This window comes from Cnephaeus nilssonii (genome assembly GCF_951640355.1).
Source record: "Cnephaeus nilssonii genome assembly, chromosome: 9".
Taxonomy (NCBI): Eukaryota; Metazoa; Chordata; class Mammalia; order Chiroptera; family Vespertilionidae; genus Cnephaeus; species Cnephaeus nilssonii.
Genome location: NC_137080.1, coordinates 46,604,348 through 46,625,632, shown reverse-complemented (window position 1 = coordinate 46,625,632; position 21,285 = coordinate 46,604,348). Strand labels below are relative to the sequence as shown.

The 21,285-nt window shown below is 40.7% G+C and overlaps 1 protein-coding gene across 1 annotated transcript; it reads right to left on the bottom strand.

The window, feature by feature from the left end:
- Nucleotides 1-11,559: 11,559 nt before the first annotated feature.
- NDUFAF4 (NADH:ubiquinone oxidoreductase complex assembly factor 4) lies at nucleotides 11,560-18,262 on the bottom strand. The gene is made up of 3 exons (XM_079780650.1): nucleotides 18,023-18,262; nucleotides 17,392-17,495; nucleotides 11,560-13,480 (listed from the first exon to the last, which is right to left on the bottom strand). The coding sequence occupies exons 1-3, from the start codon at nucleotides 18,228-18,230 to the stop codon at nucleotides 13,196-13,198; spliced, it is 597 nt and encodes a 198-aa protein (XP_079636776.1). The 5' UTR covers nucleotides 18,231-18,262; the 3' UTR covers nucleotides 11,560-13,195.
- Between the last annotated feature and the right edge of the window lie 3,023 nt (nucleotides 18,263-21,285).

Below are 21,285 nucleotides of genomic sequence, written 5' to 3'. Positions count from 1 at the left end.
GTAGGTGACATGAGAGCCAAGACCATTTAATGAGTGAAATTTGGCAAAAGAGACTAGAGCCTACAACCCTTCCCTCAAAACAAAACCTTTCCCCACCCGTCCTTGTTCAGCCTTCTCTCCCTTACTGTCATCAGAACAACCAACTAATATGCCATAGTAAATATCTACACTAATAAAAGAGAAACATGCAAATTAACCATCACTCGGCTATGCTCACCAGCCAATCAGGAGGGAATATACAAATTAGAAGGAGAAAGATGGTGGCTGCCCAGCTGCTCCAGGTGTGGAATGGCCAGGCAGGATGCCTGCTATGAGAGGGAGGATGGAGGGGGGGGGGGTGGGCTAAGGGATCTACAGGAGTGGCACTCTGGCCACAGTGAAGATGAAGACTGCAGACTCCGGAGTCTGCAGCGAACACAAAGACGGCAGACTCAGGCCGGAGTCTGCAGCGAAGCAGCAAAGACAAAGATGACAGACTCCAGCCAGAGTCTGCAGTGAAGACGAAGGTGGCAGACTCTGGCCAGAGTCGGCAGCAAAGGCAGCACACTACAGCTGGAGTGAGGGCCTGGGTCCCAGGTGCCAGAGGAAAACCAGTGCTGGAAGCCAAGGGAAGTAAGGCCTATTGCACGAATCTCTTTGTGCAACAGGCCTCTAGTAGTAAGATATGGTCCAAAGAGGAGAAAGCTTTTGGTGCTTGTCTTTGCGAGTCTCATTTAGAGAGCTGACCTTTCTTCTCTGAGCTCTTGAATTGCCTGAGGTATGAAGGTCTAATTAATCAGCCTTTCAAAGCCTCTATCAGCAGGCCATCACCAAGGATGTTATTCAGAACCATACATGTACACCTCAAAGGCCAGCATTGATTCATCAAAGATAAGGCCAACTGCAAGACTGCAAAGAGTCTCAAGATAGAATATGATGTAAAACAGGCTCAAGCAATACAAGATAGTCTAGGTCCCCTACACCTGTGAAAGTAAAGAAACAAAAGGCATAATCCTTGGTTGAGGGCAGAAGCATGAGGGATAAAAAAATGCAAGGCAAACTATTAACCCAGATCTGAGTAAGACAACTGAGCATTTCCAACTTCTCTCACCTCTAAGTCTTGACATACGTCGTTCCCTCTCTCTATACTAAACTTTTCTCCACAGTGAACTCTTATCTCTCCTTTTATGTCCAGCCCAGTACCACCTCCCCTGTAAGATTCATTGTGGCATATCACTGACCTTAGACAATTTATTTTTCTGGGAATCTTTGATATAGGCATTAGTCATATTTGTTTCTAGCCCCAAAGAGTCTTGCTTGCTTGGCACTGAGAATTACAAGTAGACTATAGGTGTGGTGATGGAAATAGCCCACCACCACTGTGGTCAGACCTGGCTTTGGAGAAAAAGTGTCCCTGGGATAGCCTCTCCCTCACTGACTAGCAACAGGACAGGTCAAACTAGTACTCGGCACTTATATTTTCAGCTTTCTCACCTGTAAATTGGGGACAATAAAAGAAGTTACCATATAAGTAAGGATAATGGTGAGGATAAAATGAAATTAGGAATGGAAAGCACTCGCCACCCTACCCAGTAAATAATAAACACTGTAAGTATATGCCATGACAAAAACATCATTATTATCACCATCTATACTAATACAAGGGTAATACGCTAATTAGACCAGGAGACCTTCTGGACATCCTTCTGGACAAAGCCATGGTGGTGGGGCCAAGGCAGAGGCGGTTAGGGGCAATCAGGCCAGCAAGGGGGGGGGCAGTTGGGGGTGAGCAGGCCGGCAGTCAGAGTGGTAGGGGTGATCAGGCAGGCAGGCAGGTGAGCGGTTAGGAGCCAGCGGTCCCGGATTGCGAGAGGGATGTCCTACTGCCGGTTTAGGCCCGATCCCATAGAACCGGCAGTAGGACATCCCCCAAGGGGGTCCCAGATTGGAGAGGGTGCAGGCCAGACTGAGGGACCCCCCCCCCACCCATGCACAAATTTTGTGCACCAGGCCACTAGTTATCATTATAAATGCAATGCTTCATATATTTATAGTACTCTATAAATAAATAAAATGTCTTACTTTAGGGTTTCCCACAGATTATTTATTTCATAAAAATTTACCATCATTGGAGTTGGATTGAAATCTCCCAAGTCAAGCTAACAAAAATGAAAACTGCACTAATGACAATATTTTTAAAGGAGTGCGGTTTTGTCCTTTGTAAAGTCACAGGATAAGCAAAGGCATGTAAACATAAACATCTTTTTTAATGGAAGTCCAGTTGGGGAAAGAATAGGTAATCACACATTTGTAATTAGCATAATTTCCTCAAATACATAGCAATATATTAAGTCTTTATAGTAACTTTGGGGTTTAAAAGCAATTTATTCTTTAGAACAAGTTAAATATGTTCCCAGTACTTGTCTCAAACTAATAGTTTGCTTAGCAAACTATTATTTACTTTATTCTTGGAGGTTGCTTTTATTTAAATGGTCTTTTAGTATTGTCAAATAATAAAAATCGAAGTGATGGAGTCTGACTATATTACACTATGTATCAGGTTAAATAATTAAGAATTAATCTTCTCCCCAATATTTTATACCTCATACTATCTCTAGTCAATCAAGATTGACACTCTTCTTAAATTAAGACTCTTTTATAGAATTCTCTTTCCTTTTAATTGAACTCTCAGATAGTGATACTACATTATTTTATACTCATAAACTGTACTATAAATTCCAAAAAATTCATTAATTGCAATAAATATTTATAAATATGACAGCACATCTGAAGTAGATAGGATTTAAATTTACAAAGCCATAAGGAAAATAGCAGAAAAGAAAAATTTTCATTAGACCCAGAAACCAATTTCTAAATTATTATCACAGCTATGTTGGGAAAAGGCATAAAAATGGTACATTGCTATGATGTGCTTTTTTGTTTATTATGAAGTTCAAGAAGATCAGACATTTATTTCTTGTTATTTTGATATATCCTCACAGCTAAATAAATAGTGGGGGAACTTCATTAGTGGAGGAATGAAACTGAAAATGTTTGAGTAAGTTCCCAATAGGTGGGGGAAGCTGATATTTGAATGCAGGTGTGCCTTGCTTTTATGCTCTTTAACATCCAATTCACTTAGGAAAAATTATCATAGGTATTACCTATGGGTTGCAAATATTTTCAAAGCACTAGAATACAATTAGAAGCCTTAAACCTAACACTAGACCTATTATTAATTTTATTTCTGATGGCTAAAGAGAGACCAAAATTTTGCAGTGTTTCCATGTCATCTTTAGCAAATTATGTGGTATTATGAGGCAGGTATAACATTGCATGGTGAATCAGAAATCAGAACCCTGAGATCTAAACTCTGCTTTTAATTATTGACTTTAGTCACCATAACTGAACTTCCAAAATAAACGAGTTTGACCTGATCCTGACCAAGATACCATCCAATGCTATAAAGTGCCTCAGTGGGTAGAAGTCCCAATTATCATTAATAGAAATGTTCAGTTTAAACTGCAGCATAAACCAACTTGAACTCTATGAGATGCAGAAAGCACCAAGATCAAATTATGTCCTTAAAAAACAATTACATGCAGCTAAATTCTGACAAAGATTAGTAATATGGATTAAGTTGTGTTCCTTCAAAATTCATAAGTTGAACTCCTAACGCCAGCATCTTAGACGGTAACTGTATTTAGAGATAGATAGAGCCTTTAAAGAGGTGATGAAGTTAGGTCATTAGGGTGGGCCCTAATCCAGTATGACTGGTGTCCATATGAGAAGAGATGATTCGGACACAGACAGGGACAGAGGAAAAAACCTTGTGAAGAGACAGGGAGAAGCCCTGCTGGTGTGGCACGGTGGTTGAGTGTCAACCTATAAACCGGGAGTTCATAGATTCAGTTCCGGTTGGGGCACATGCATGGGCTGCGGGCTTGGTCTCCAGTGTGGGGCGTGCAGGAGGCAGCTGATCAGTAATTCTCTCTCATCATTGATATTTCTCTCTCTCTCTCCTCACTACCTTTCTGAAATCAATAAAAATATCTGAGAGAGAGAGAGAGAGAGAGAGAGAGAGAGAGAGAGAGAGAGAGAGAGAGAGAATAGCTATCTTCAAGCCGAGGAGAGCGGCCTCAGAAGAAATAGCCCTGCTGACGCCTTGATCTCAGACTTCTAGACTCCAGAACTGTAAGAAAGTAAATTTCTGCTGTGTAAGCCACCGAGCCTGTGTTCCTTTGTCATGGCAGCCTCAGCAACCTAATTCCATTGGCTCTTCTCTGGCAACTTTATAATCGGAGAAGATGAATGTACATAAATGTAAATGCTAGGTGTAAAAGGGACATTTGGTACCTAATAAAATATGAAGATCTGAGACTTTGCCAGAGGTCACACCTTCTCCATAACATTAAAGAGGGCTCTCTCAGGATAGATAGCACACTCTGCACCAAAGCCCCATAGTGAGTGTCACAGTGAGTCTCAGCCTGCGCTGCACCAGCACAGCCAGGAGAAATGGAAGCAGTGGCCACCAGTGTGGGAAAATCAAAGCCACGCAGAAGGCAGTAGCCTCTCAAGAAATGTGGACGTGATACTGTTGTAGTAACCTGGAAAGGAGTAAAAGAGGAGACCAAATACCACTTGTTCAGCTTTGCCAAAAGCTGCATGTAACACTCCAAGTCTGTTTCCTGCTCATTGATGGGGGAAGGGACTGGACAAAGGCAGTTTAGACACATGCCCAGTAAGGTCTGAGTGACAGGGGAAGGTACTTGACCATCAGTCACACCTGGGAGCAAGTCAGTGGCCAGGATGGGCAGGCCAGAAATCTAAATATATAAACTTCCAAACAAAGGAAGTTCTCTCTCTCTCTCTCTCTCTCTCTCTCTCTCTCTCTCTCTCTCTCCCTCTCTCTCTCTCTCCCTCTCCCTCTCTCTCTCTCTCTTTCTCTCTCTCTCTCTCTCTCTCTCTCTCGGCACTCCAGCTCTGGCCCTCTTGGGACTCCTGCTGCAGGTGGCTACGCTGTGCCCACATGAGTAGGACCATGTGGGACTCCACACATGGACTAATAGACTTCAATCTGGCCTGAATGCCGAACAATACTTGGCTGCAACATGGAACAGAAACTCTGGACACTGGCCCTGCTTCTGGCTCTGCTGAACTCCCAGCTGTCCCTCTTCCAGGACCGGCCTAAGGGGCAGGGGCTTTGGAACCGAGAAATGTCACTTTACACAAATAAAGCCTTCTTCTACATTCCATCCTCCCATGCAAGTCTCAGAAAATTCACTTTCTGAAGATATCGTAAAAGTCTCATTCCCACTCATGTCTGAAAAGTTTGGCCCATTAATTCCTCCAGCATCAGAAGTGTGTTCACAAGGAGTGGAAGACCTGCATGCAGTCACCAAATATACCAGCCACATAAAGGGAGTGGACTCTCCAGAACCTTAATTCTAAACTAATTACTTTTATACTAGAGGCCTGTTGTACAAAGATTCGTTCAATAGGCCCTCCTTCCCCTGGCTGCCAGCACCGGTTTTCTTCTGGCACCCGGGACCCAGGCCTTTGCTCTGGCCACTGCCTTCCTTCTTCACTCCAGCCAGAGCCTTCAGTCTTCGCTGCAGCAGGAGCACTGCTCCTGTAGCTCCCTCCGCCCCGCTCCCCCTGCCTCCCCACCCTCCCCCTCATAGCAGGTGTCCCACCCCGCCCGGCTGCTCTGCACCTGCATGCCTGCTGCCCAGAGGCCCAGAGTAGATGGGGGGCAGGGCTGCAGCCATCTTTGTTGGGTTAATTTGCATACTCACTCCTGATTGGCTGGTGGGCATCATGAAGTGATAGTCAATTTGTGTATTTCTCTTTTATTAGTGTAAATGATTTCCCCTGTAAATGGCAGCTTCATTCTCCTTGTGACAGCAGCATTAATTAAGGCAAATAAACCCTTCTCAGGGGGCTATCTTTTTTTCCCTTCTTTGATTTCCCATTGCATAGTTTATACTTCTTATGGCACTTAAATGCCACCCTGACATCGGATAATTTATACACTTCTCTTATCCCAACAGGAAGTAAGAATTATGCTTATTCCTTATCATAACTCTTACCTCTGGTCCTAGCTCAAAGACTTACACTCAATAAATACTCAGTAAAATTCATTAAACAGAATGGAACTAAATTGCCATTCAATAAACCACAGACAGCTTTCTTTCTTTTTTCTTTTTCTTTTTTTGTCTTTTTTTTTTTTTTTTTTTGCATTTTGGGTCATAAATACATACCTCAGTTAGGAAGGCTAGAATTCACATTGATAAAGTCATGAGAGATTAGTTTGGAGAGATTAAGCAGCATGGAACTTAGATATTATTCTAAGGGGTGATGAGATGAATTTAGCCTTCAGATAACACCAACCCCAATCCCAACTATATGAGAGAGCCTAAGGGAATACCACCCCGCTGAGCTCCAACAATCTACAAAACCATGAGTGGTAATAATGAGTTGTTGTTTTAAATTTCTAGGTTTTGAGATGGTTTGTTATGGAGCGAAAGATAGCTGAAAAGGCAGCTAACATTGTACAACTGCAAGCTCCATGAGATTTTGTCATCTACCTGGCTGTATCCCCAGCTTCTGGAATAGTGCCTGGCACACAGTAAATAGATCAGTAAAAAATTGTGGTGAATGAATGAATAAATAAATAATTAACAATTTGAGGAAGTGATTTCAAAAGCCACTTCTCTTTTATAATTTATTAAGCCAAGTTTAAATGTTTGCATTCTTTTTGCTTAATAAATTACTTGTAAGCAGAGAAAGTTTTACAAAATCATGACATTAATCTTATATCTACATTTGAAAGTGGGTCACATATTTGACCTACTTAAAAGTGGGTCTCTTAAAAAACAGAATGTGGCAACCTAAATACAGATGTCCCCAAAAATGTATATACACTTTAACAGCTGATAGCTTGATTTTGAAAGTGAAATGTATTTTAATAAACACTGCCTTTACAATTATTCAAAGTGTGTATACATTTTGGGGGACACCCTATATTTAAAGGCCTTGATAAGAATGTCAATTTGAGGCTTCAGCATTTCTTAAATCTGGACCTTTGGAAACCTTTTATCTTACCTTTTGCTGTTCCTCCAGAAGCACCATGGCCAGCAACATAAGGAAAAAGAATAACCTAAGAGGCCATTTACTCATTTGCTTTGGTGATGTAATTCTGTGATGTCTGTAAAGCAACAAGTAATTTCTTTTCTTCCTCCTTCCCTCCCATTCTTTCTGTCTCTGCCTCTCTCTCATTCTCTCTCAATGTTTCCTTCGATAAGGCAAAATTTAGTGATTTTTCCTTATCGAATTGGAAAAATCATTATCTCTAAATGGAATTATTACTACCAAATTGCTCAAAATCATTATCTCTAAATGGAATTATTACTACCAAATATATATGCATTAAACTTAATCAATAATTATCCTTCTAGAATAAGAAAATGGCCTGAGATTTTATTTTAGAAATGAATATTGTTTATATTTACTTCAGTGTCCCTTCTATTTCCAGATGTGAATGTCAGTAATCAATCCCACACATAAATCTTTTTATTTTACTTGCTTCAGAACCATAAGCAGAGTTCATTGTCAGTCAGATGGCATTGTTGTGGCTTTCCTTTCGCAAAATCAGACAACTCTCTAAGGGCTATGGTCTCTCATGCAACCAAGAAATGTTCCTGCTCATCAAGACTGTACACTGTTATCTATTTCCTTTCGTCTCAGGGATTACTTCTCAAGTCCCAAGTACTAGCTAACCTATTTTGACTAAACTCTTGTCCCAAAATTATTAATCTTTATAGTGACCAATGTGTTGCCTTTTTCCTCACAGGAAGCAACTTTAAGATTACCTACTTATCATCATTACATTAAAAATTACACAACTTCATCTCTGCTCAGAATCCTGTTCTTCTAACTGGTGAGCCCCTCTTCTCCAATTCTATGCATATGTGCTCCCAAGACATAGTTCTATTGCTAGAGCAGTGACCATGGCAAACAGAGAAGAGCCCTGGAATTAGTGACCCAAAAGCTCTGAACGCAAAGCTTTGGTTTTTATATAGGAATTTAGATCTAATATTTCATCATTTCTCCTAACAAGTAATCCAATCCTGTTAGTAAGTTAAGAGCAGCTATCAAGCAATAAGTGATAGCTATTTCAGATGCATCAAACCATTTTAATCCTTTTAACATGCTCATTTCTATACATTTTCAGCTTGTACACAAGCTGTCTTTAGGCATAATCCCAATTCAGCATGCTTTGAGCCACTTCAGTTCAAACCGTCTTGGTACAAGTACAGAAGCTTTCTCATCACACCACCGATTGTCCAGGGCCTCAACCTCCTTTTCTTGGTGTTTAAGGGCATGGAGAAATATGGAGGAGGGGATATCCATTCACAAGTGTTAGTTGGGACAGATGGCTCATTGCTGAGTGTTCAGTGTTGATGGAGATAAGAGGGCTGCATCCAGATCTCAAAAGGCCTTCAAGACCTCCGTTATTGTCTTTGTGGTTAGGATGACCGTACTGCCTGTTTTGTTCAAGACATTCCAGTTCATGCGATTGTCCCTGTTGTCCTAATATAATTGGTGCCCTTATCACTCGCAAGTGTCCCTGTTTGGGCAATACATAATATGGTGGCCCTGTTTATGGTAGAACTTTGCCAAATCCACCCACTTGGGCTGTTTTTCTTTTATCAGTTTCCTGGATCCCTGTTCTGCCTACTTTATGATTAACCTCGTTTCCTCCTCTCCGGACCTTGCTGACCCCAAACTTCATCTCCAGGAATTCTTTTCTTCTTCTCTTCATGATGCAGAAAGTAAACTTTAGACCCAGGAAATACTGAAATGCAACCTGCACAGAGGGTCAGCGTACATCGTTTGGGTAGTCTGGTGCCATCGTAATTAATTATTCTAAAACCATCCCTGACCCAGAGCCCATCAACAAAGGAGTCTCTCAGACTTACCAAATCAGTCTATCATGGCAGACAGGGCTCCATCATGTACTTTTCCAGAGCTCCACAGGTGATTCTCACAGGAGTCACTGTGTAGTTCTGGCTCCATACGTACCAGGCACCTCACATGTCATCTCACTTAATCATTATAATCCCAGGGAGGCAAAATAGTGTGTAGTAGTTAGGAACACAAGCTTTTAAAAATAACCTACTAAGGTTACAATTTTTCAACCAGTATGCTGCAAGAATTTTTAAAACATGTAATACCTGACTATTTTGTCAGGGGCACTAAACTCTTCCTTTAGATTGTCAAATAAAAATGTGACAACAGCCAATACAATAGCCATCCAGTGTGAATGCCCTGTCTTGAACCATAAATATATAGGTGATATAATAGAGCTGCATCTTACTGGTCACATCGCATAATAAGGTTGCCATCTGATTAATTCTTGGTATCAGAAATTTTCATATACAAGTATAGGCACCTGCTTTTTTAAAAAATGTTTGAATACTGTGTTAAAATGCTTTATTAATTTTTTCTTTATTGATTAAGGTAATACATATGTGTCCTTAACCTCCCATTGTTCCCCCCCACCCCCCTGTTGATGCCCTCACCCCCCTAGTGTCTGTGTCCATTGGTTATGCTTATATGCATGCATACAAGTCCTTTGGTTGATCTCTCCCCCTTACCCCCACCCTCCCCTGCCTTCCCTCTGAGGTTTGATGGTCTGATTGATGCTTCTCTGTCTGTTTTTGTTCATCAGTTTATGTTGTTCATTATATTCCACAAATGAGTGAGATCATGTGATATTTATCTTTTTCTGACTGACTTATTTCGCTTAGCATAATGCTCTCCAGGTCCATCCATGCTGTTGCAAATGGTAGGAGTTTCTATTTACAGCAGTGTAGTATTCCATTGTGTAGATGTACCACAGTTTTTTAATCCACTCATCTGCTGATGGGCACTTAAACTGTTTCCAAATCTTAACTATTGTATATTGTGCTGTTATGAACATAGGGGTGCATATATCCTTTCTGATTGATGTTTCCAGTTTCTTGGGATATATTCTTAGAAGTGGGATCACTGGGTCAAATGGGAGTCCATTTTTATTTTTTTGAGGAAACTCCATACTGTTCTCCATAGTTGCTGCACCAGTCTGCATTCCTACCAGCAGTGCACAAGGGTTCCTTTTTCTCCGCATCCTCGCCAGCACCTGTCATTTGTTGATTTGTTGATAGCCATTCTGACAGGTGTGAGATGGTAACTCATTGTTGTTTTGATTTGCATCTCTCGGATGATTAGTGACTTTGAGCATGTTTTTATATGTCTCTTGAACTTCTGTATGTCTTCTTTCAAAAAGTATTTATTTAGATCTGTTACTCATTTTTTTATTGGATTGTTTATCTTCCTTTTGTTAAGTTGTAGGAGTTCCCTGTAAATGTTGGAGATTAAGCCCTTATCGGAGATAACACATTGGCAAATATGTTCTCCCATGCAGTGGGCTTTCTTGTTTTGTTGATGGTTTCTTTTGCTGTGCAAAAGTTTTTTATTTTGATGTATTCCCATTTGTTTTTTCTCTCTTTAGTTTCCATTGCCCTAGGAGCTGTATAGGTAAAGATATTGCTTTGGCATATGTCTGAGATTTTGCTGCCTATGGATTTCTCTAAGATTTTTATGGTTTTCCGTCTTATGTTAAAGTCCTTTATCCATTTTGAGTATATTTTTTGTGTATGGTGTAAGTTGGCACCTGATTTTTAAAGTCACTTTGGAGCAAAAAGGGTAGGTAATTACTCTTGTTTTTGTAAATCAACCAAAATTAAACCAATTTTTCTTGTCTGATCAGGAAGAAATATATTTTTGGGGTTTGCCACAGAATTTAATAATTAGTTTATGTGTGCCATGAGATAAAAAGAGTTGAAAATCATCATACTAGAGTTTAAATGCAGGTTCCAACACTTATGAGGGTAGCTTTGAAAGGTTACTTTAGATCTCCATGTTTCAATTTTCCCTATAAAATGTGGTTAACAGTACTTATCCTCAACCTGTGGTAAATATTAAGCAAGCTAATACATATAAAGTACCTAGATCAGTGCCTAGCACAAGAATTGCTTTCAAGATGTTAGCAAGTATTACCTGTTTTACAGTCAAGGACATTTCCACCATCACATGGCTAGTGGTGTTGCTGAGATCTATAGGCAGGTTTTTTGGATCTAACTCCACTCTTTGTGATACCCAAACACTCTCCTATCCTATATAATAAAGATGTAATATGCAAATGGTCATTACGCTGTGAAGCATAATGACCGACCAAGTATCGACTGGATCACAGATCAGCAGGAGGGTGGGGCAGCAAGCTACAAGTAGGCAGCGGAGAGCTACAGGAGGGACAGGGCAGCAAGCTATGGGCAGGGGCGGGGGGAGCTACAGGAGGACGGGGCAGCAGGTGGAGAGCTACTGGAGGGCAGCAGCGAGCTACTGGCTCACAGATTCATGCGCAGGGCTACTAGTATGTAATAAAAAACAGGAATAGGCCAATTAATTATATGGGAAGTACTTTATTTTATAATGTGACACCACATAACAACCACATTTTTACAGCTGCCCAACCACAGTATAGATTTGAATAGGAAAAATGGCTCAGAAAAAGCAGTATTAGTGATTCAGGTATTGATCTTTATTTGATAAAGGATAGCAGTTTTGATGATTGATTTACCAGAGTTTTAAAATGTAATTTTATACTGAATTCTTTTCTTAAAAAGAACGAGACGAGTTTTAATTAAATATAAACTAGATATAGTCACGTAATGAAATTGCATTTGAAAACATGCTTAAAATTCCCATCTCAGTCAATTTTGCTCTTAGTATTAAAAACGCCTAATTCCATCATCATGCTGAAGGCCTCAGCGTCTCTTATACTATTTCCAAGGAACTTCCTGGGAAGTAATGAATGTCTATCTTCCTTCAGAAAGACAGTGATAATCTGGAATTTTTCTTACCATATTCCCCCATATACACCTCTGCCCTTTTGAGATATGCTTCTTATTGGCACAGCAGAACAATATAACAGTATGATTTTGGAAACCTAAATTCTAAGCCTATGTCAGAATTGTAAATAGGTCATGAAACTTCCTTAGGCCTCTGTTCTCAACTGCAAAAGAAAGTCATATTTGTTACCTTTTATTATTTTTATCTTCACAGTAACCCTTATAGAGTTAAGACAGCATTACAATAATTTATAGAGGAAATTCGTTCTCAAAGAGGTTATACAATCCAGCCAAAATCTCACTGGTAGTAACACAACAGAGTTGGACTTATACAGTTTTGCTGAAGACCCTAGTACTGTTGTGCTCATAAATTTGTTAAATGCAGCAACAATTTCCCAGGTCCCTTCCAATGACCACATTTTATGCTTCTACTTGCTATTTTCTTTCAACCAGCATTTAAATTAGAAAATATGTATATTTGGTCACCAAATTTATCATGGTTCTTTGATTTAACCACTCTTTAAAATTTTCTTGCATTTTTACAGTAAATCTAGATAAAGTTATTTTTTTCAGATAGCTTCCACTACTGCCTGCCTCTATGAAAGCTCTTGCACTTACCTGTTTGCTTGTCCAAATACAGATTTGCTAAAATTTTAAAACACCAATTCTTTTTTATAATTTTAAGGTATTTCAAAACAAAATTTTAAAAAGACCTTACTAATCCTTATTCCCTGTAGTAATAAAAATGTATTTTCTATTGGTTTTGTATCCAGTTTCCTGTCTGCCTTTAGTTGGGAAATACTGTTCTACCTCACTGTCAAGTCTCCCTTTTCCTAACAAGAAAATGTCAGTCGTAAGAGTCAGGAAAGCTTACTTTCACTATTCCATAGGAAGAATAAACTAACCACCTAAACTGGAAAGTTAAACTTTAAGTGTCAAATAAGGGATTCAGGACATTTCCTAAGAGGTCATATGACCAACTTAAATGCTGATATGCTTAAAATAACACTTAAAATTAACTCTTTTATTTGAAATAAATTTATACACCTGCTAGTTAGTCATGCTGATATTACACCCGAATACATGCCTAAACCAAATTAAAGTTGAAAACAAAATTTATTCTATCAGCAGAGGTCAATAAATAGGATGCACTCATAAGGAGGGAGCTTTAAACATTCAGAAATTTATACAATTTAATATGCTAAAAATGAGAAAATAAACAGGGCATGGGGACAGGAAAAGTAATTCCAAGAGTTCCTTCATTTTGATTGAATTGCTTTCATGTCTTTAGAAGGGAAGATTTTGACTTCAAAAGTAACGAAATATTTGAGAACGGAATTTACATCTTTCTGTTCTAGATGGTATTCTTCTGCTATTTTCTCAGCAGTCCATGTATCTGGATCAAGTTTATGATTATTGAGAAGTGTCAAAGCCTCTACAATGGAAACTTTGCCTTTGGGAATGTTCTCAATATTCATGTTAACATGATTGCCTTTCGGCAATCTGAACTCCTTTGGCTCTTGAGGTGTTCCAGCATCTTTGTCCTAGTATCAAAAGACAAAAACAACAAAAAGGCTTTCAAGATGACAGAAAAGATTTGAAATTGACAGACATGCTTCTCAAGTCTCCACTATTCTTCTTCAAATAAGTACTACACATGCTTCTCCAAACTACATTTTCTCATTATGATGAGCCACAGTTCAATGGCAATCACATCACCATTTAATCACTATAGCTCAACCATCATGAAGAAATTCTAGAAAATAATACTCGAATGTATACCATCTATTCCCAATATTTCATTTGTATATTAAAAGAACAACAATTGGATTAGGTTAAGACTGCTTTAGAAGGGCAGGACTCTGACACTGCCCTAAGTTTATTTGATGATCTCCATTCTGATTCTAAGTTTTGCATTTCAAAATCAATGCCTCAAAAACCAGGAATGAATTTAAATATTGCTAGATATTTTCTCTCTTCAGAGAAAATAAACAAACGCTTCTAATACTCCAACAAACATAAATAAAACGTTATATGCACACCCATCTTTTCACCTGTCTGTACAGTAAAACCTCGATATAACAGACTAATTTGGGCGAGGAGGTGTCTGTTAAAGCTGAAAGTCCATTATATAGTAAAGTAGGTTTTCTGAATACGTATGTTAAAAAATTGACAAATTAGTTTACCTATTTTTACTTATGTAGACATGTGTAATTTAAATTAAGTATGTATGAAAAGTTTAATTTCACAGCAAAGTTTTTTATATGTACTACTATAATTTTAAATTTATACTGAATAGGTCTAGTAAATGTGTGCATTAACCAGTCACCTTGAGTAAACAAATGCTCAGAGCTGGGGTGTGGTTTAGCTCACATGGGAACATCGGCCTTCACTCCTTAAAACTGCTGCAGATAGTCATGCCAGTCTACGGAACCACACTGTATACCTCCAGTGATGAAGTGTGATCATTTACCGAGCTGTGACTCTTGGATTTAAATATGTAGACTATAGTTGCAGATATGTAATATTTATTTATGTCAGTGAAATTACTATGGTGCTTTTTCCAGCATATGGCCTTTTCATTAAAATTTGTTAAAAATAACAGTGAATTCATAACAACAAAATAGCCTATTAATTTAATTATAAGTAAATCTTAGTTAAAAGCATTTTAAAGTTAACAGGATATTAATCTTCACATGACTTATGGACTAGAAATTTAGTCCATTAAGTCGAGGCTCAAAAAATCAAGGGTTTACTGTATCATCCAAGCTTAATCCTTGAATTAGTGCTCTGTATTTCATTCCTGTTACCTACTATGCCAATCGTCCATTCCCTCTTTTCCTCTTGCTTTCACCTGTATCCTGCCTAATGCTGCTGTTTGGTCTAAATGTAAAAATGCTGTAGTCACCTTTAAAAACATCCACAAACCCAAACCCAATATATCCTTTATGACCAGTTTCTTTCCTTTTAGTTAAGCTTTACAAAAATAATGATTTTTTTTTTTAAATTTCTAATCCATAAGACACTTTTCAGGCTTTATGTGAACTCACTCTGGCACCTGAAGCTTGGTGTCCATGCCACCCTTCTCCTGGTTTCCCATCTTTCTCTCCAGTGGTTCCTTCTTTGTTTTCTTTGTGGACTCCTTCCCTTCAGCTGCCCCTTAAATGTTAGTGTGCCCCCAGGTCTGGCCTGGGCCCTCTTTTCACCCTATACTCTATTACTCTTCCTATGTAATCCCACATGCCACCTTCAGTTTCATTACCACCTACATGTTAATTACTTTCAAATGTGACCTCTAACCTAGACTTTCTCCTTACTTCCAGATCCAAATTCCCAAATGCCTAATGGGCATCTTTACTTAGATAATCTACAAGCACCTCAAAATCAACATGTATAAAACTGAATTTATCCCTTTCCTCTGAAAACCTAATTCTAGCCCCATATTCTCTGTCTCATTGACTAACACCACCTATATCCCGTATCCCATCCCAAAATTCAAAGCTTCTCTTATGTCATGTTATACCTGACACCTCCCTCTCCCCCACTCATAAATATCCAATCAGTGACCAAATCCTATTGATACTGCCTCCGAAATCCCTCTCAAAGCCATTCACTTCTCTCCTAGTTACTAAATCACCTTAGTCCAAGCCAATGTCTCTGGAAGAAATTACTGCAAAAGCCTTTTAACTGGTATTCTCTAACAATAAAACGCATTTTGTTCTCTCCTAACCCACTCTCAAAACTGTCCCTATTAAACCCTGGAGGCCCATCTATGTTTCTCTCTCACATCAGTGTTTCTCCCTCTCCCTTCCTCTCTCTGTAAAACAATGAAACAATTAAATAATTAATTTAAAAATAATTATTTGATATATTATAGGCACAGTATCATTGATGTCTAGAGACATCACAAATGAATTGCCGAAAAGAAAAAAGGGACAAAGAACATAAATAGGTACCTTCAACCTTTTTTTTTAAATCTCTCCCTTGAACCTTTTGACTTTCCTAATAACCCCTTTAAATTTTAATACCACTATATATCTCTTTATGCATTGTATCTATATATCGTGTTTTATATGTAAAATCTTTTTTTTTGCTCTCCAAAAGCCAATTTTCAAATGTATGATTTAACATGAGAGAAACAACGTTTATGGAAGTATTATTCAATACCTGCCTAAAAATAACAAAGAACATGAACATCAACTCCTATTACTTTTTTATGTGAGCATTTGGTGATACCTAAACCCAGTAACTTCTACTACATGTAATAATGTACAAACTTTATTTTACACATGAGCTTTATTTTTCTTTTCTATTGAAAATTATACTAATAACTATATCTTTGTCAGTCTATTACCTATCCAGAGAGAGAGAGAGACAGAACAAGAGAATTTTAGAATGGGAAAAAATCTGGAAGTTGTCATTGGCATTTGCCACTTCTTTACTCAAACTCTTCCCCTTACTTAGAACCTTCCTGCCCCCACAAACTCTTCTGGTTAACTCCCATGCATCTCTCAGGCCTCAGTCTGCACGTCACTTCCTCAGAAACCATCCCTGATCCTCCAGTCTCAAACAAGTCCTCCTGATACACTCACAGTGCCATATTTCTCCTTCCTATCAGTAATTATGTACTATAGTTGCTCATCTGTTTAATGCCTGTGTTCCTCCTACGATGAGCACCGTGAGAACAAGGACTAGGTCTATTTTGTTCATCACTATATACAAAGCACTTATATCTGGCATTTATATATGGATTTACACATAGGTTCCCATTCTCAATGTATTCTTCTGTGTATCCTACCTGAACATATTCTTAAAAATCAAACAAACACCACCAATCCACCACTAAAAGAATCCCTGAAATTAGAACATATCTCAATACACTGAAGGGTAAATCAATAAACATATTTTTATTGATTTCAGAGAGGAAGGGAGAGGGAGAGAGATAGAAACATCAATGCTAAGAATCATTGATCGGCTGCCTCCTGCACACCTCCTACAGGGGATAGAGGCCAAAACCCAGGCGGGTGCCCTGATGGGGAATTCAACTGTGACCTCTTGGTTCATAGGTCAAGGCTCAACCACTGAGCCACGTGAGCTGGGCAAGAAAACCGTAATAAAGCTCTCCTTTGGTCATTCAAATGACAACCAGTAGAAGTACCTTGCCAAATCTTACAAATTCTGAAACAATAGAAAATAATTCACACCGTTGCATTCCATCGGCAGTTTCACAAATCTTTGGGAGTTTTGGTAAATATCCAATGCCCTGAGGCCTGTGTGTCTTGCTTAGCCCACGGGGGTTTGAACTTCGCCGATGCACTGCATTCTGGTCACGACCGCACTGACAGGTTCCACTTGCAGAGCGCCTCACTCTCTTTTACCGCCTGCCACACTTTTCCGATAATTTTCCCGGAGTCCAAACAGGTTACATTCTTTACTGAATTAAAACACACACTACCTGCGCAGCAGACACGGGATCTCTGGAATTCACGTACACATCTCTCAGTAATGACAGCAATTTGTCATCTTTTCTACCAATTTCTCCCTTGATGTCCGCTTGGTCTAAGGAAAGAAAAAGAATGTCAGCAACATTAAAACCAAATAAGAATTACCTGTGGGCCCCTAAACACTTAACACACGACAGTCAGTCACTCTGTGTGTTAAGAAACAGTCACTTGGGCAGTTGGAAAAGTATTTTAAAGCTAAACGAAAATGCCAGGTCGTCCTGGGAAGACACCTACGGAAAACTTCCCGCTGCACAGGATTCCTTCGGGGTTTGATTCCCTGTAGCAAGTGGCCCACCGGGCAGCCCGAAAGCCGGCGAGGACCGCGGCGGCGGGGGGCACTCGCGGGACGTCACCCCCGGGACTCCGAGGTGCGGGGCCGCCACTCCAAGGCGGGCCGAAGGGACCGGCTCCCTGTCACCGGCCTGGCGCCTGCACCGCCCCGCGCCCGGCGGCCCCAGCCACCGCGGCCCACCGCGGCCACCGCGGCCACCCCGGCCCGGCACCCCCGTCCACCCGCGCGGCCCCGCCCACCCCCCGCTCGGGGAGCCGCGAGCCGGCCCCACGCGCCCCGGCACCACTTACCGCTCATCTGCTCCCGCAGGAGGCGGCTGGTGGAGGGGTGCCTGGGGGCGGCAGAGGGCTTCACCTTGCCGATTTCCCGGGCCGCCCGGTTCTCCAGGTTGAAGTTCTTGATCGCGCGAACCACCGCGGCCCCCATCTCTTTACAACATGATGCCCTCAGGTTCACGCGGCACGTGGGGAACCCGGCAAGGGCGACCTCGGGACACATCGAGCATGCGCAAGGCAGGGAGAGAGACCCGGCCGCGCGCTGGAGAGCGGAGAGCGGGAGCTGAGTGCGCGCGGTCTGCCCCCTAGCGTTCGGGAGGGCTCACGCCGCGTCGCCGCCCGCAATGAGGCAGAAGGAGCGCCGCTCTCCGGGGCGGGGCTAACGGGCGGAGGGGCGGGGCGGGGAGGGGAGGGGCGGGGCTTCGGGCTCAGACGCTCGTCGATTCCGGGCTGTGGAGGCGCCTGGAGACACCGGGAAGCTTTAAAACAGTTCCAGGCCCCGCACGCTTTCTGATTTCCTTCCCCGGAGCGAGGCCCGGCATTGGCTCAAGCTTCCCACGTGATTCCCAAGTTGCAGGACAAGTAGAGGAAGGCAGAGGAAGTTGACCTTGAAGTCCTTTCACAGGTCTAGGCAGCGAGAGAGGAGCCAGTCAAGGAGGAATTGGTTGCACCCGGTAAAGGAAGGTTCGAAAAGGGCCCTTTCCTGGCTTTGTGAAAGGGACGTAATGAACGTGTATTCATTTTGGATGAATATGTGTTCTCTGTCACGCTTATTTAAATACCCCTTACTTTTCTGTCCCCTTACCTGGTGCATTTCTGAGCCACCGTGTTCTCTTTTTCTTGATTTTTTTACATCCCGCTGTTGTAATTCCTTTGACCTAATTTTATTAATTTCACTTATGCTGCCCTTTCTTTTATTAATTTGTATTATTTGTCCATACTATTAAGTGCTGAGTCACCGCGTCATTCCCGTTTTTCCCTGCATTACTCATTTCTTTTTAAGCCAGGGAAACCGTGCAACTTAATGGAAGGAACAGCCAATTAAACATGAGAAGAAAAAAAATACACGGGTGTTGTGTTCTCTCCCTCCCCCTTCCTTCCATTTCTGAATGGATTATTATTGCTGGTTTTATTTATTAAATATTGCCATTAATCCATATTAAAGAACCTACCAGCAAGTAGCAGGATTTCCAAAGCTACAATATGTTTCACAGACTGTGGCTGCAAAGCTGTTTTTGGTGTTCCCAGATATGCTCGGCAAAATGAAGTTGGTTGTGTGTTTTTTGTTTGTTTTGTTTTTTAATCGCGTAAACACAAGAAAAGAGTCCAGGTAAAGATGATCTTAATTGAAATAATAATAATTTTTAAGAAAAGAATTACAGTAAAAAAAGGGCAGTTTTATTTAAAGAAAACTACTGCAATTATTAAATATATTTAATCATAACAAATGTATTACAAGGACCCTAGCTCCCACCATTGATCATTATGAAGAGTTTTTACTGGGATTGGTATACGGTTAGTTGGTAAGTTATCCTGAAGGTGGCAGGCTACTCCAGGATTTCCATCTTTGCGACATAAGTAAGCATGCGCCTAACTGCTTTTTAGCCCAGGTATTCGTATTTCCACAGGTGCCGAGAACTTTTCATCTACCCCATTATGTCTATGAGCTTCAAAAATTATGGTAGCAATTCTACTCATTGTCTGTTAAAATATTTTAAAAGTGAAGAACGATTTTCATGGAAATCCCACCACATTTCTGGCAGCATGAAAAATAATGTTAGACAAAAGTTACAGGAAGTGTAGGTTGCTGTGGGGATTACCACATAAAGAATTCCTTGAATTCCCACATTTAGGTAGAGTTCGGATTAAATATTGATGGAACTGCCAACCGATGCCAGCTGCTTTGCCTGGTTCTGGCCTGGTGCTGCTCAAGCCTGCAAAGAACAAAGACTAGGCAGAGGTACTCCACCAGAAATGCACAATTGGCTCTCACCCCGTGGGAATCATCATGGAATTAAAACTTGAACAACGTATACATAAATCCAGCTCTTCTTGTCAACGCATAAATTAAGAGGAAGTCTGAATTCAGAATCCCCCCTGGGCTTATGTCAAGGGTCAAAGTCAGGTCTCCAACTAGCTTGCCACTCAGAATTAAGTATCTGTCTGAGAGGAGTGTTATGATAGGTGCATTTTGCTGAATACCTTAGGATACAGATAAAATAGATCCAGGGTCTTGCCAACACATTAGAATGTAAATTCTATCAGGAAAGGATTTTTTATCCGTTTTGTTTACAGCTGTATTCATCACATTGAACAGTGCTTGGTACACAATAGGAACTAAATGTCAAGTAAATCTCAAATGAACCCAAAGACAAGCAAGTCCCCTGAGCTGGAATCCAGACCCTAAACAGGTTATCTCTGCCTGAATATTTGCCCCTTTGCTTTCAAAAGTGAGTCCTTGTAAAAGTCACTAACTCTGGTTGAACCTACAATCCTCACCTTGAAATTGGGATGATGGTTATTTCTGATGGGTTTCATACTGTTTACAAAATGTAAAGTGTCGCCCTAACCGGTTTGGCTCATTGGATAGAGCGTCAGCTAGCAGACTGAAGGGTCCTGGGTTCGATTCCTGTCAAGGGCACATACGTACCTTGGTTGCAGGTTCCCCAGCCCAGGACAAGGTGCATGATGTTCAGTATTTGCAATATTTTCATTTTCCAGAGGAGCAAGGAGAAGTTTGAAAAAGAACCAGACATATTCTGAAGCCCTGGTCTATCGGTGAAAAAAGGGGTAAAATAACTAAAATATCTGAAAGTAAAGTAAGACCCATGTGCTTCAAGAATTTAATTTTCAAAATGGCATGCTAAATTTCGTTTTTATATTCTGATTCATGTGCTCTGCACACGTAGTGTCATTGCATTGCTGCTGGGCTCACTAAGGGTGGAATTTGGGTGGCAATCATTAGCTCAGGAGCACAGAATGCCACCTATCTTTGTCTGGCATTCGCAGTAGAAATAGTCTCAAGCCAGTCCCCTCCTTGCTTTCCTTCCCCCTCAATCTTTCTCTCTCTGCCTAGACTCTTACCTTTGTGCACCCTTCCTTTAAATATAACTCAACAGTATTCTGTATTCTCCAAAGAATTGCGGTCACTAAACCCAGATGACTGGTGACTCAAGGAGCTCAGGATAGCTCTCAGGGATTTCACTGACCACACCCGAACTGCTAGTGGGCCTCACAGAAGAAAGACTCATCCTGGCAGAGAGAACCTCTCCGGGGCC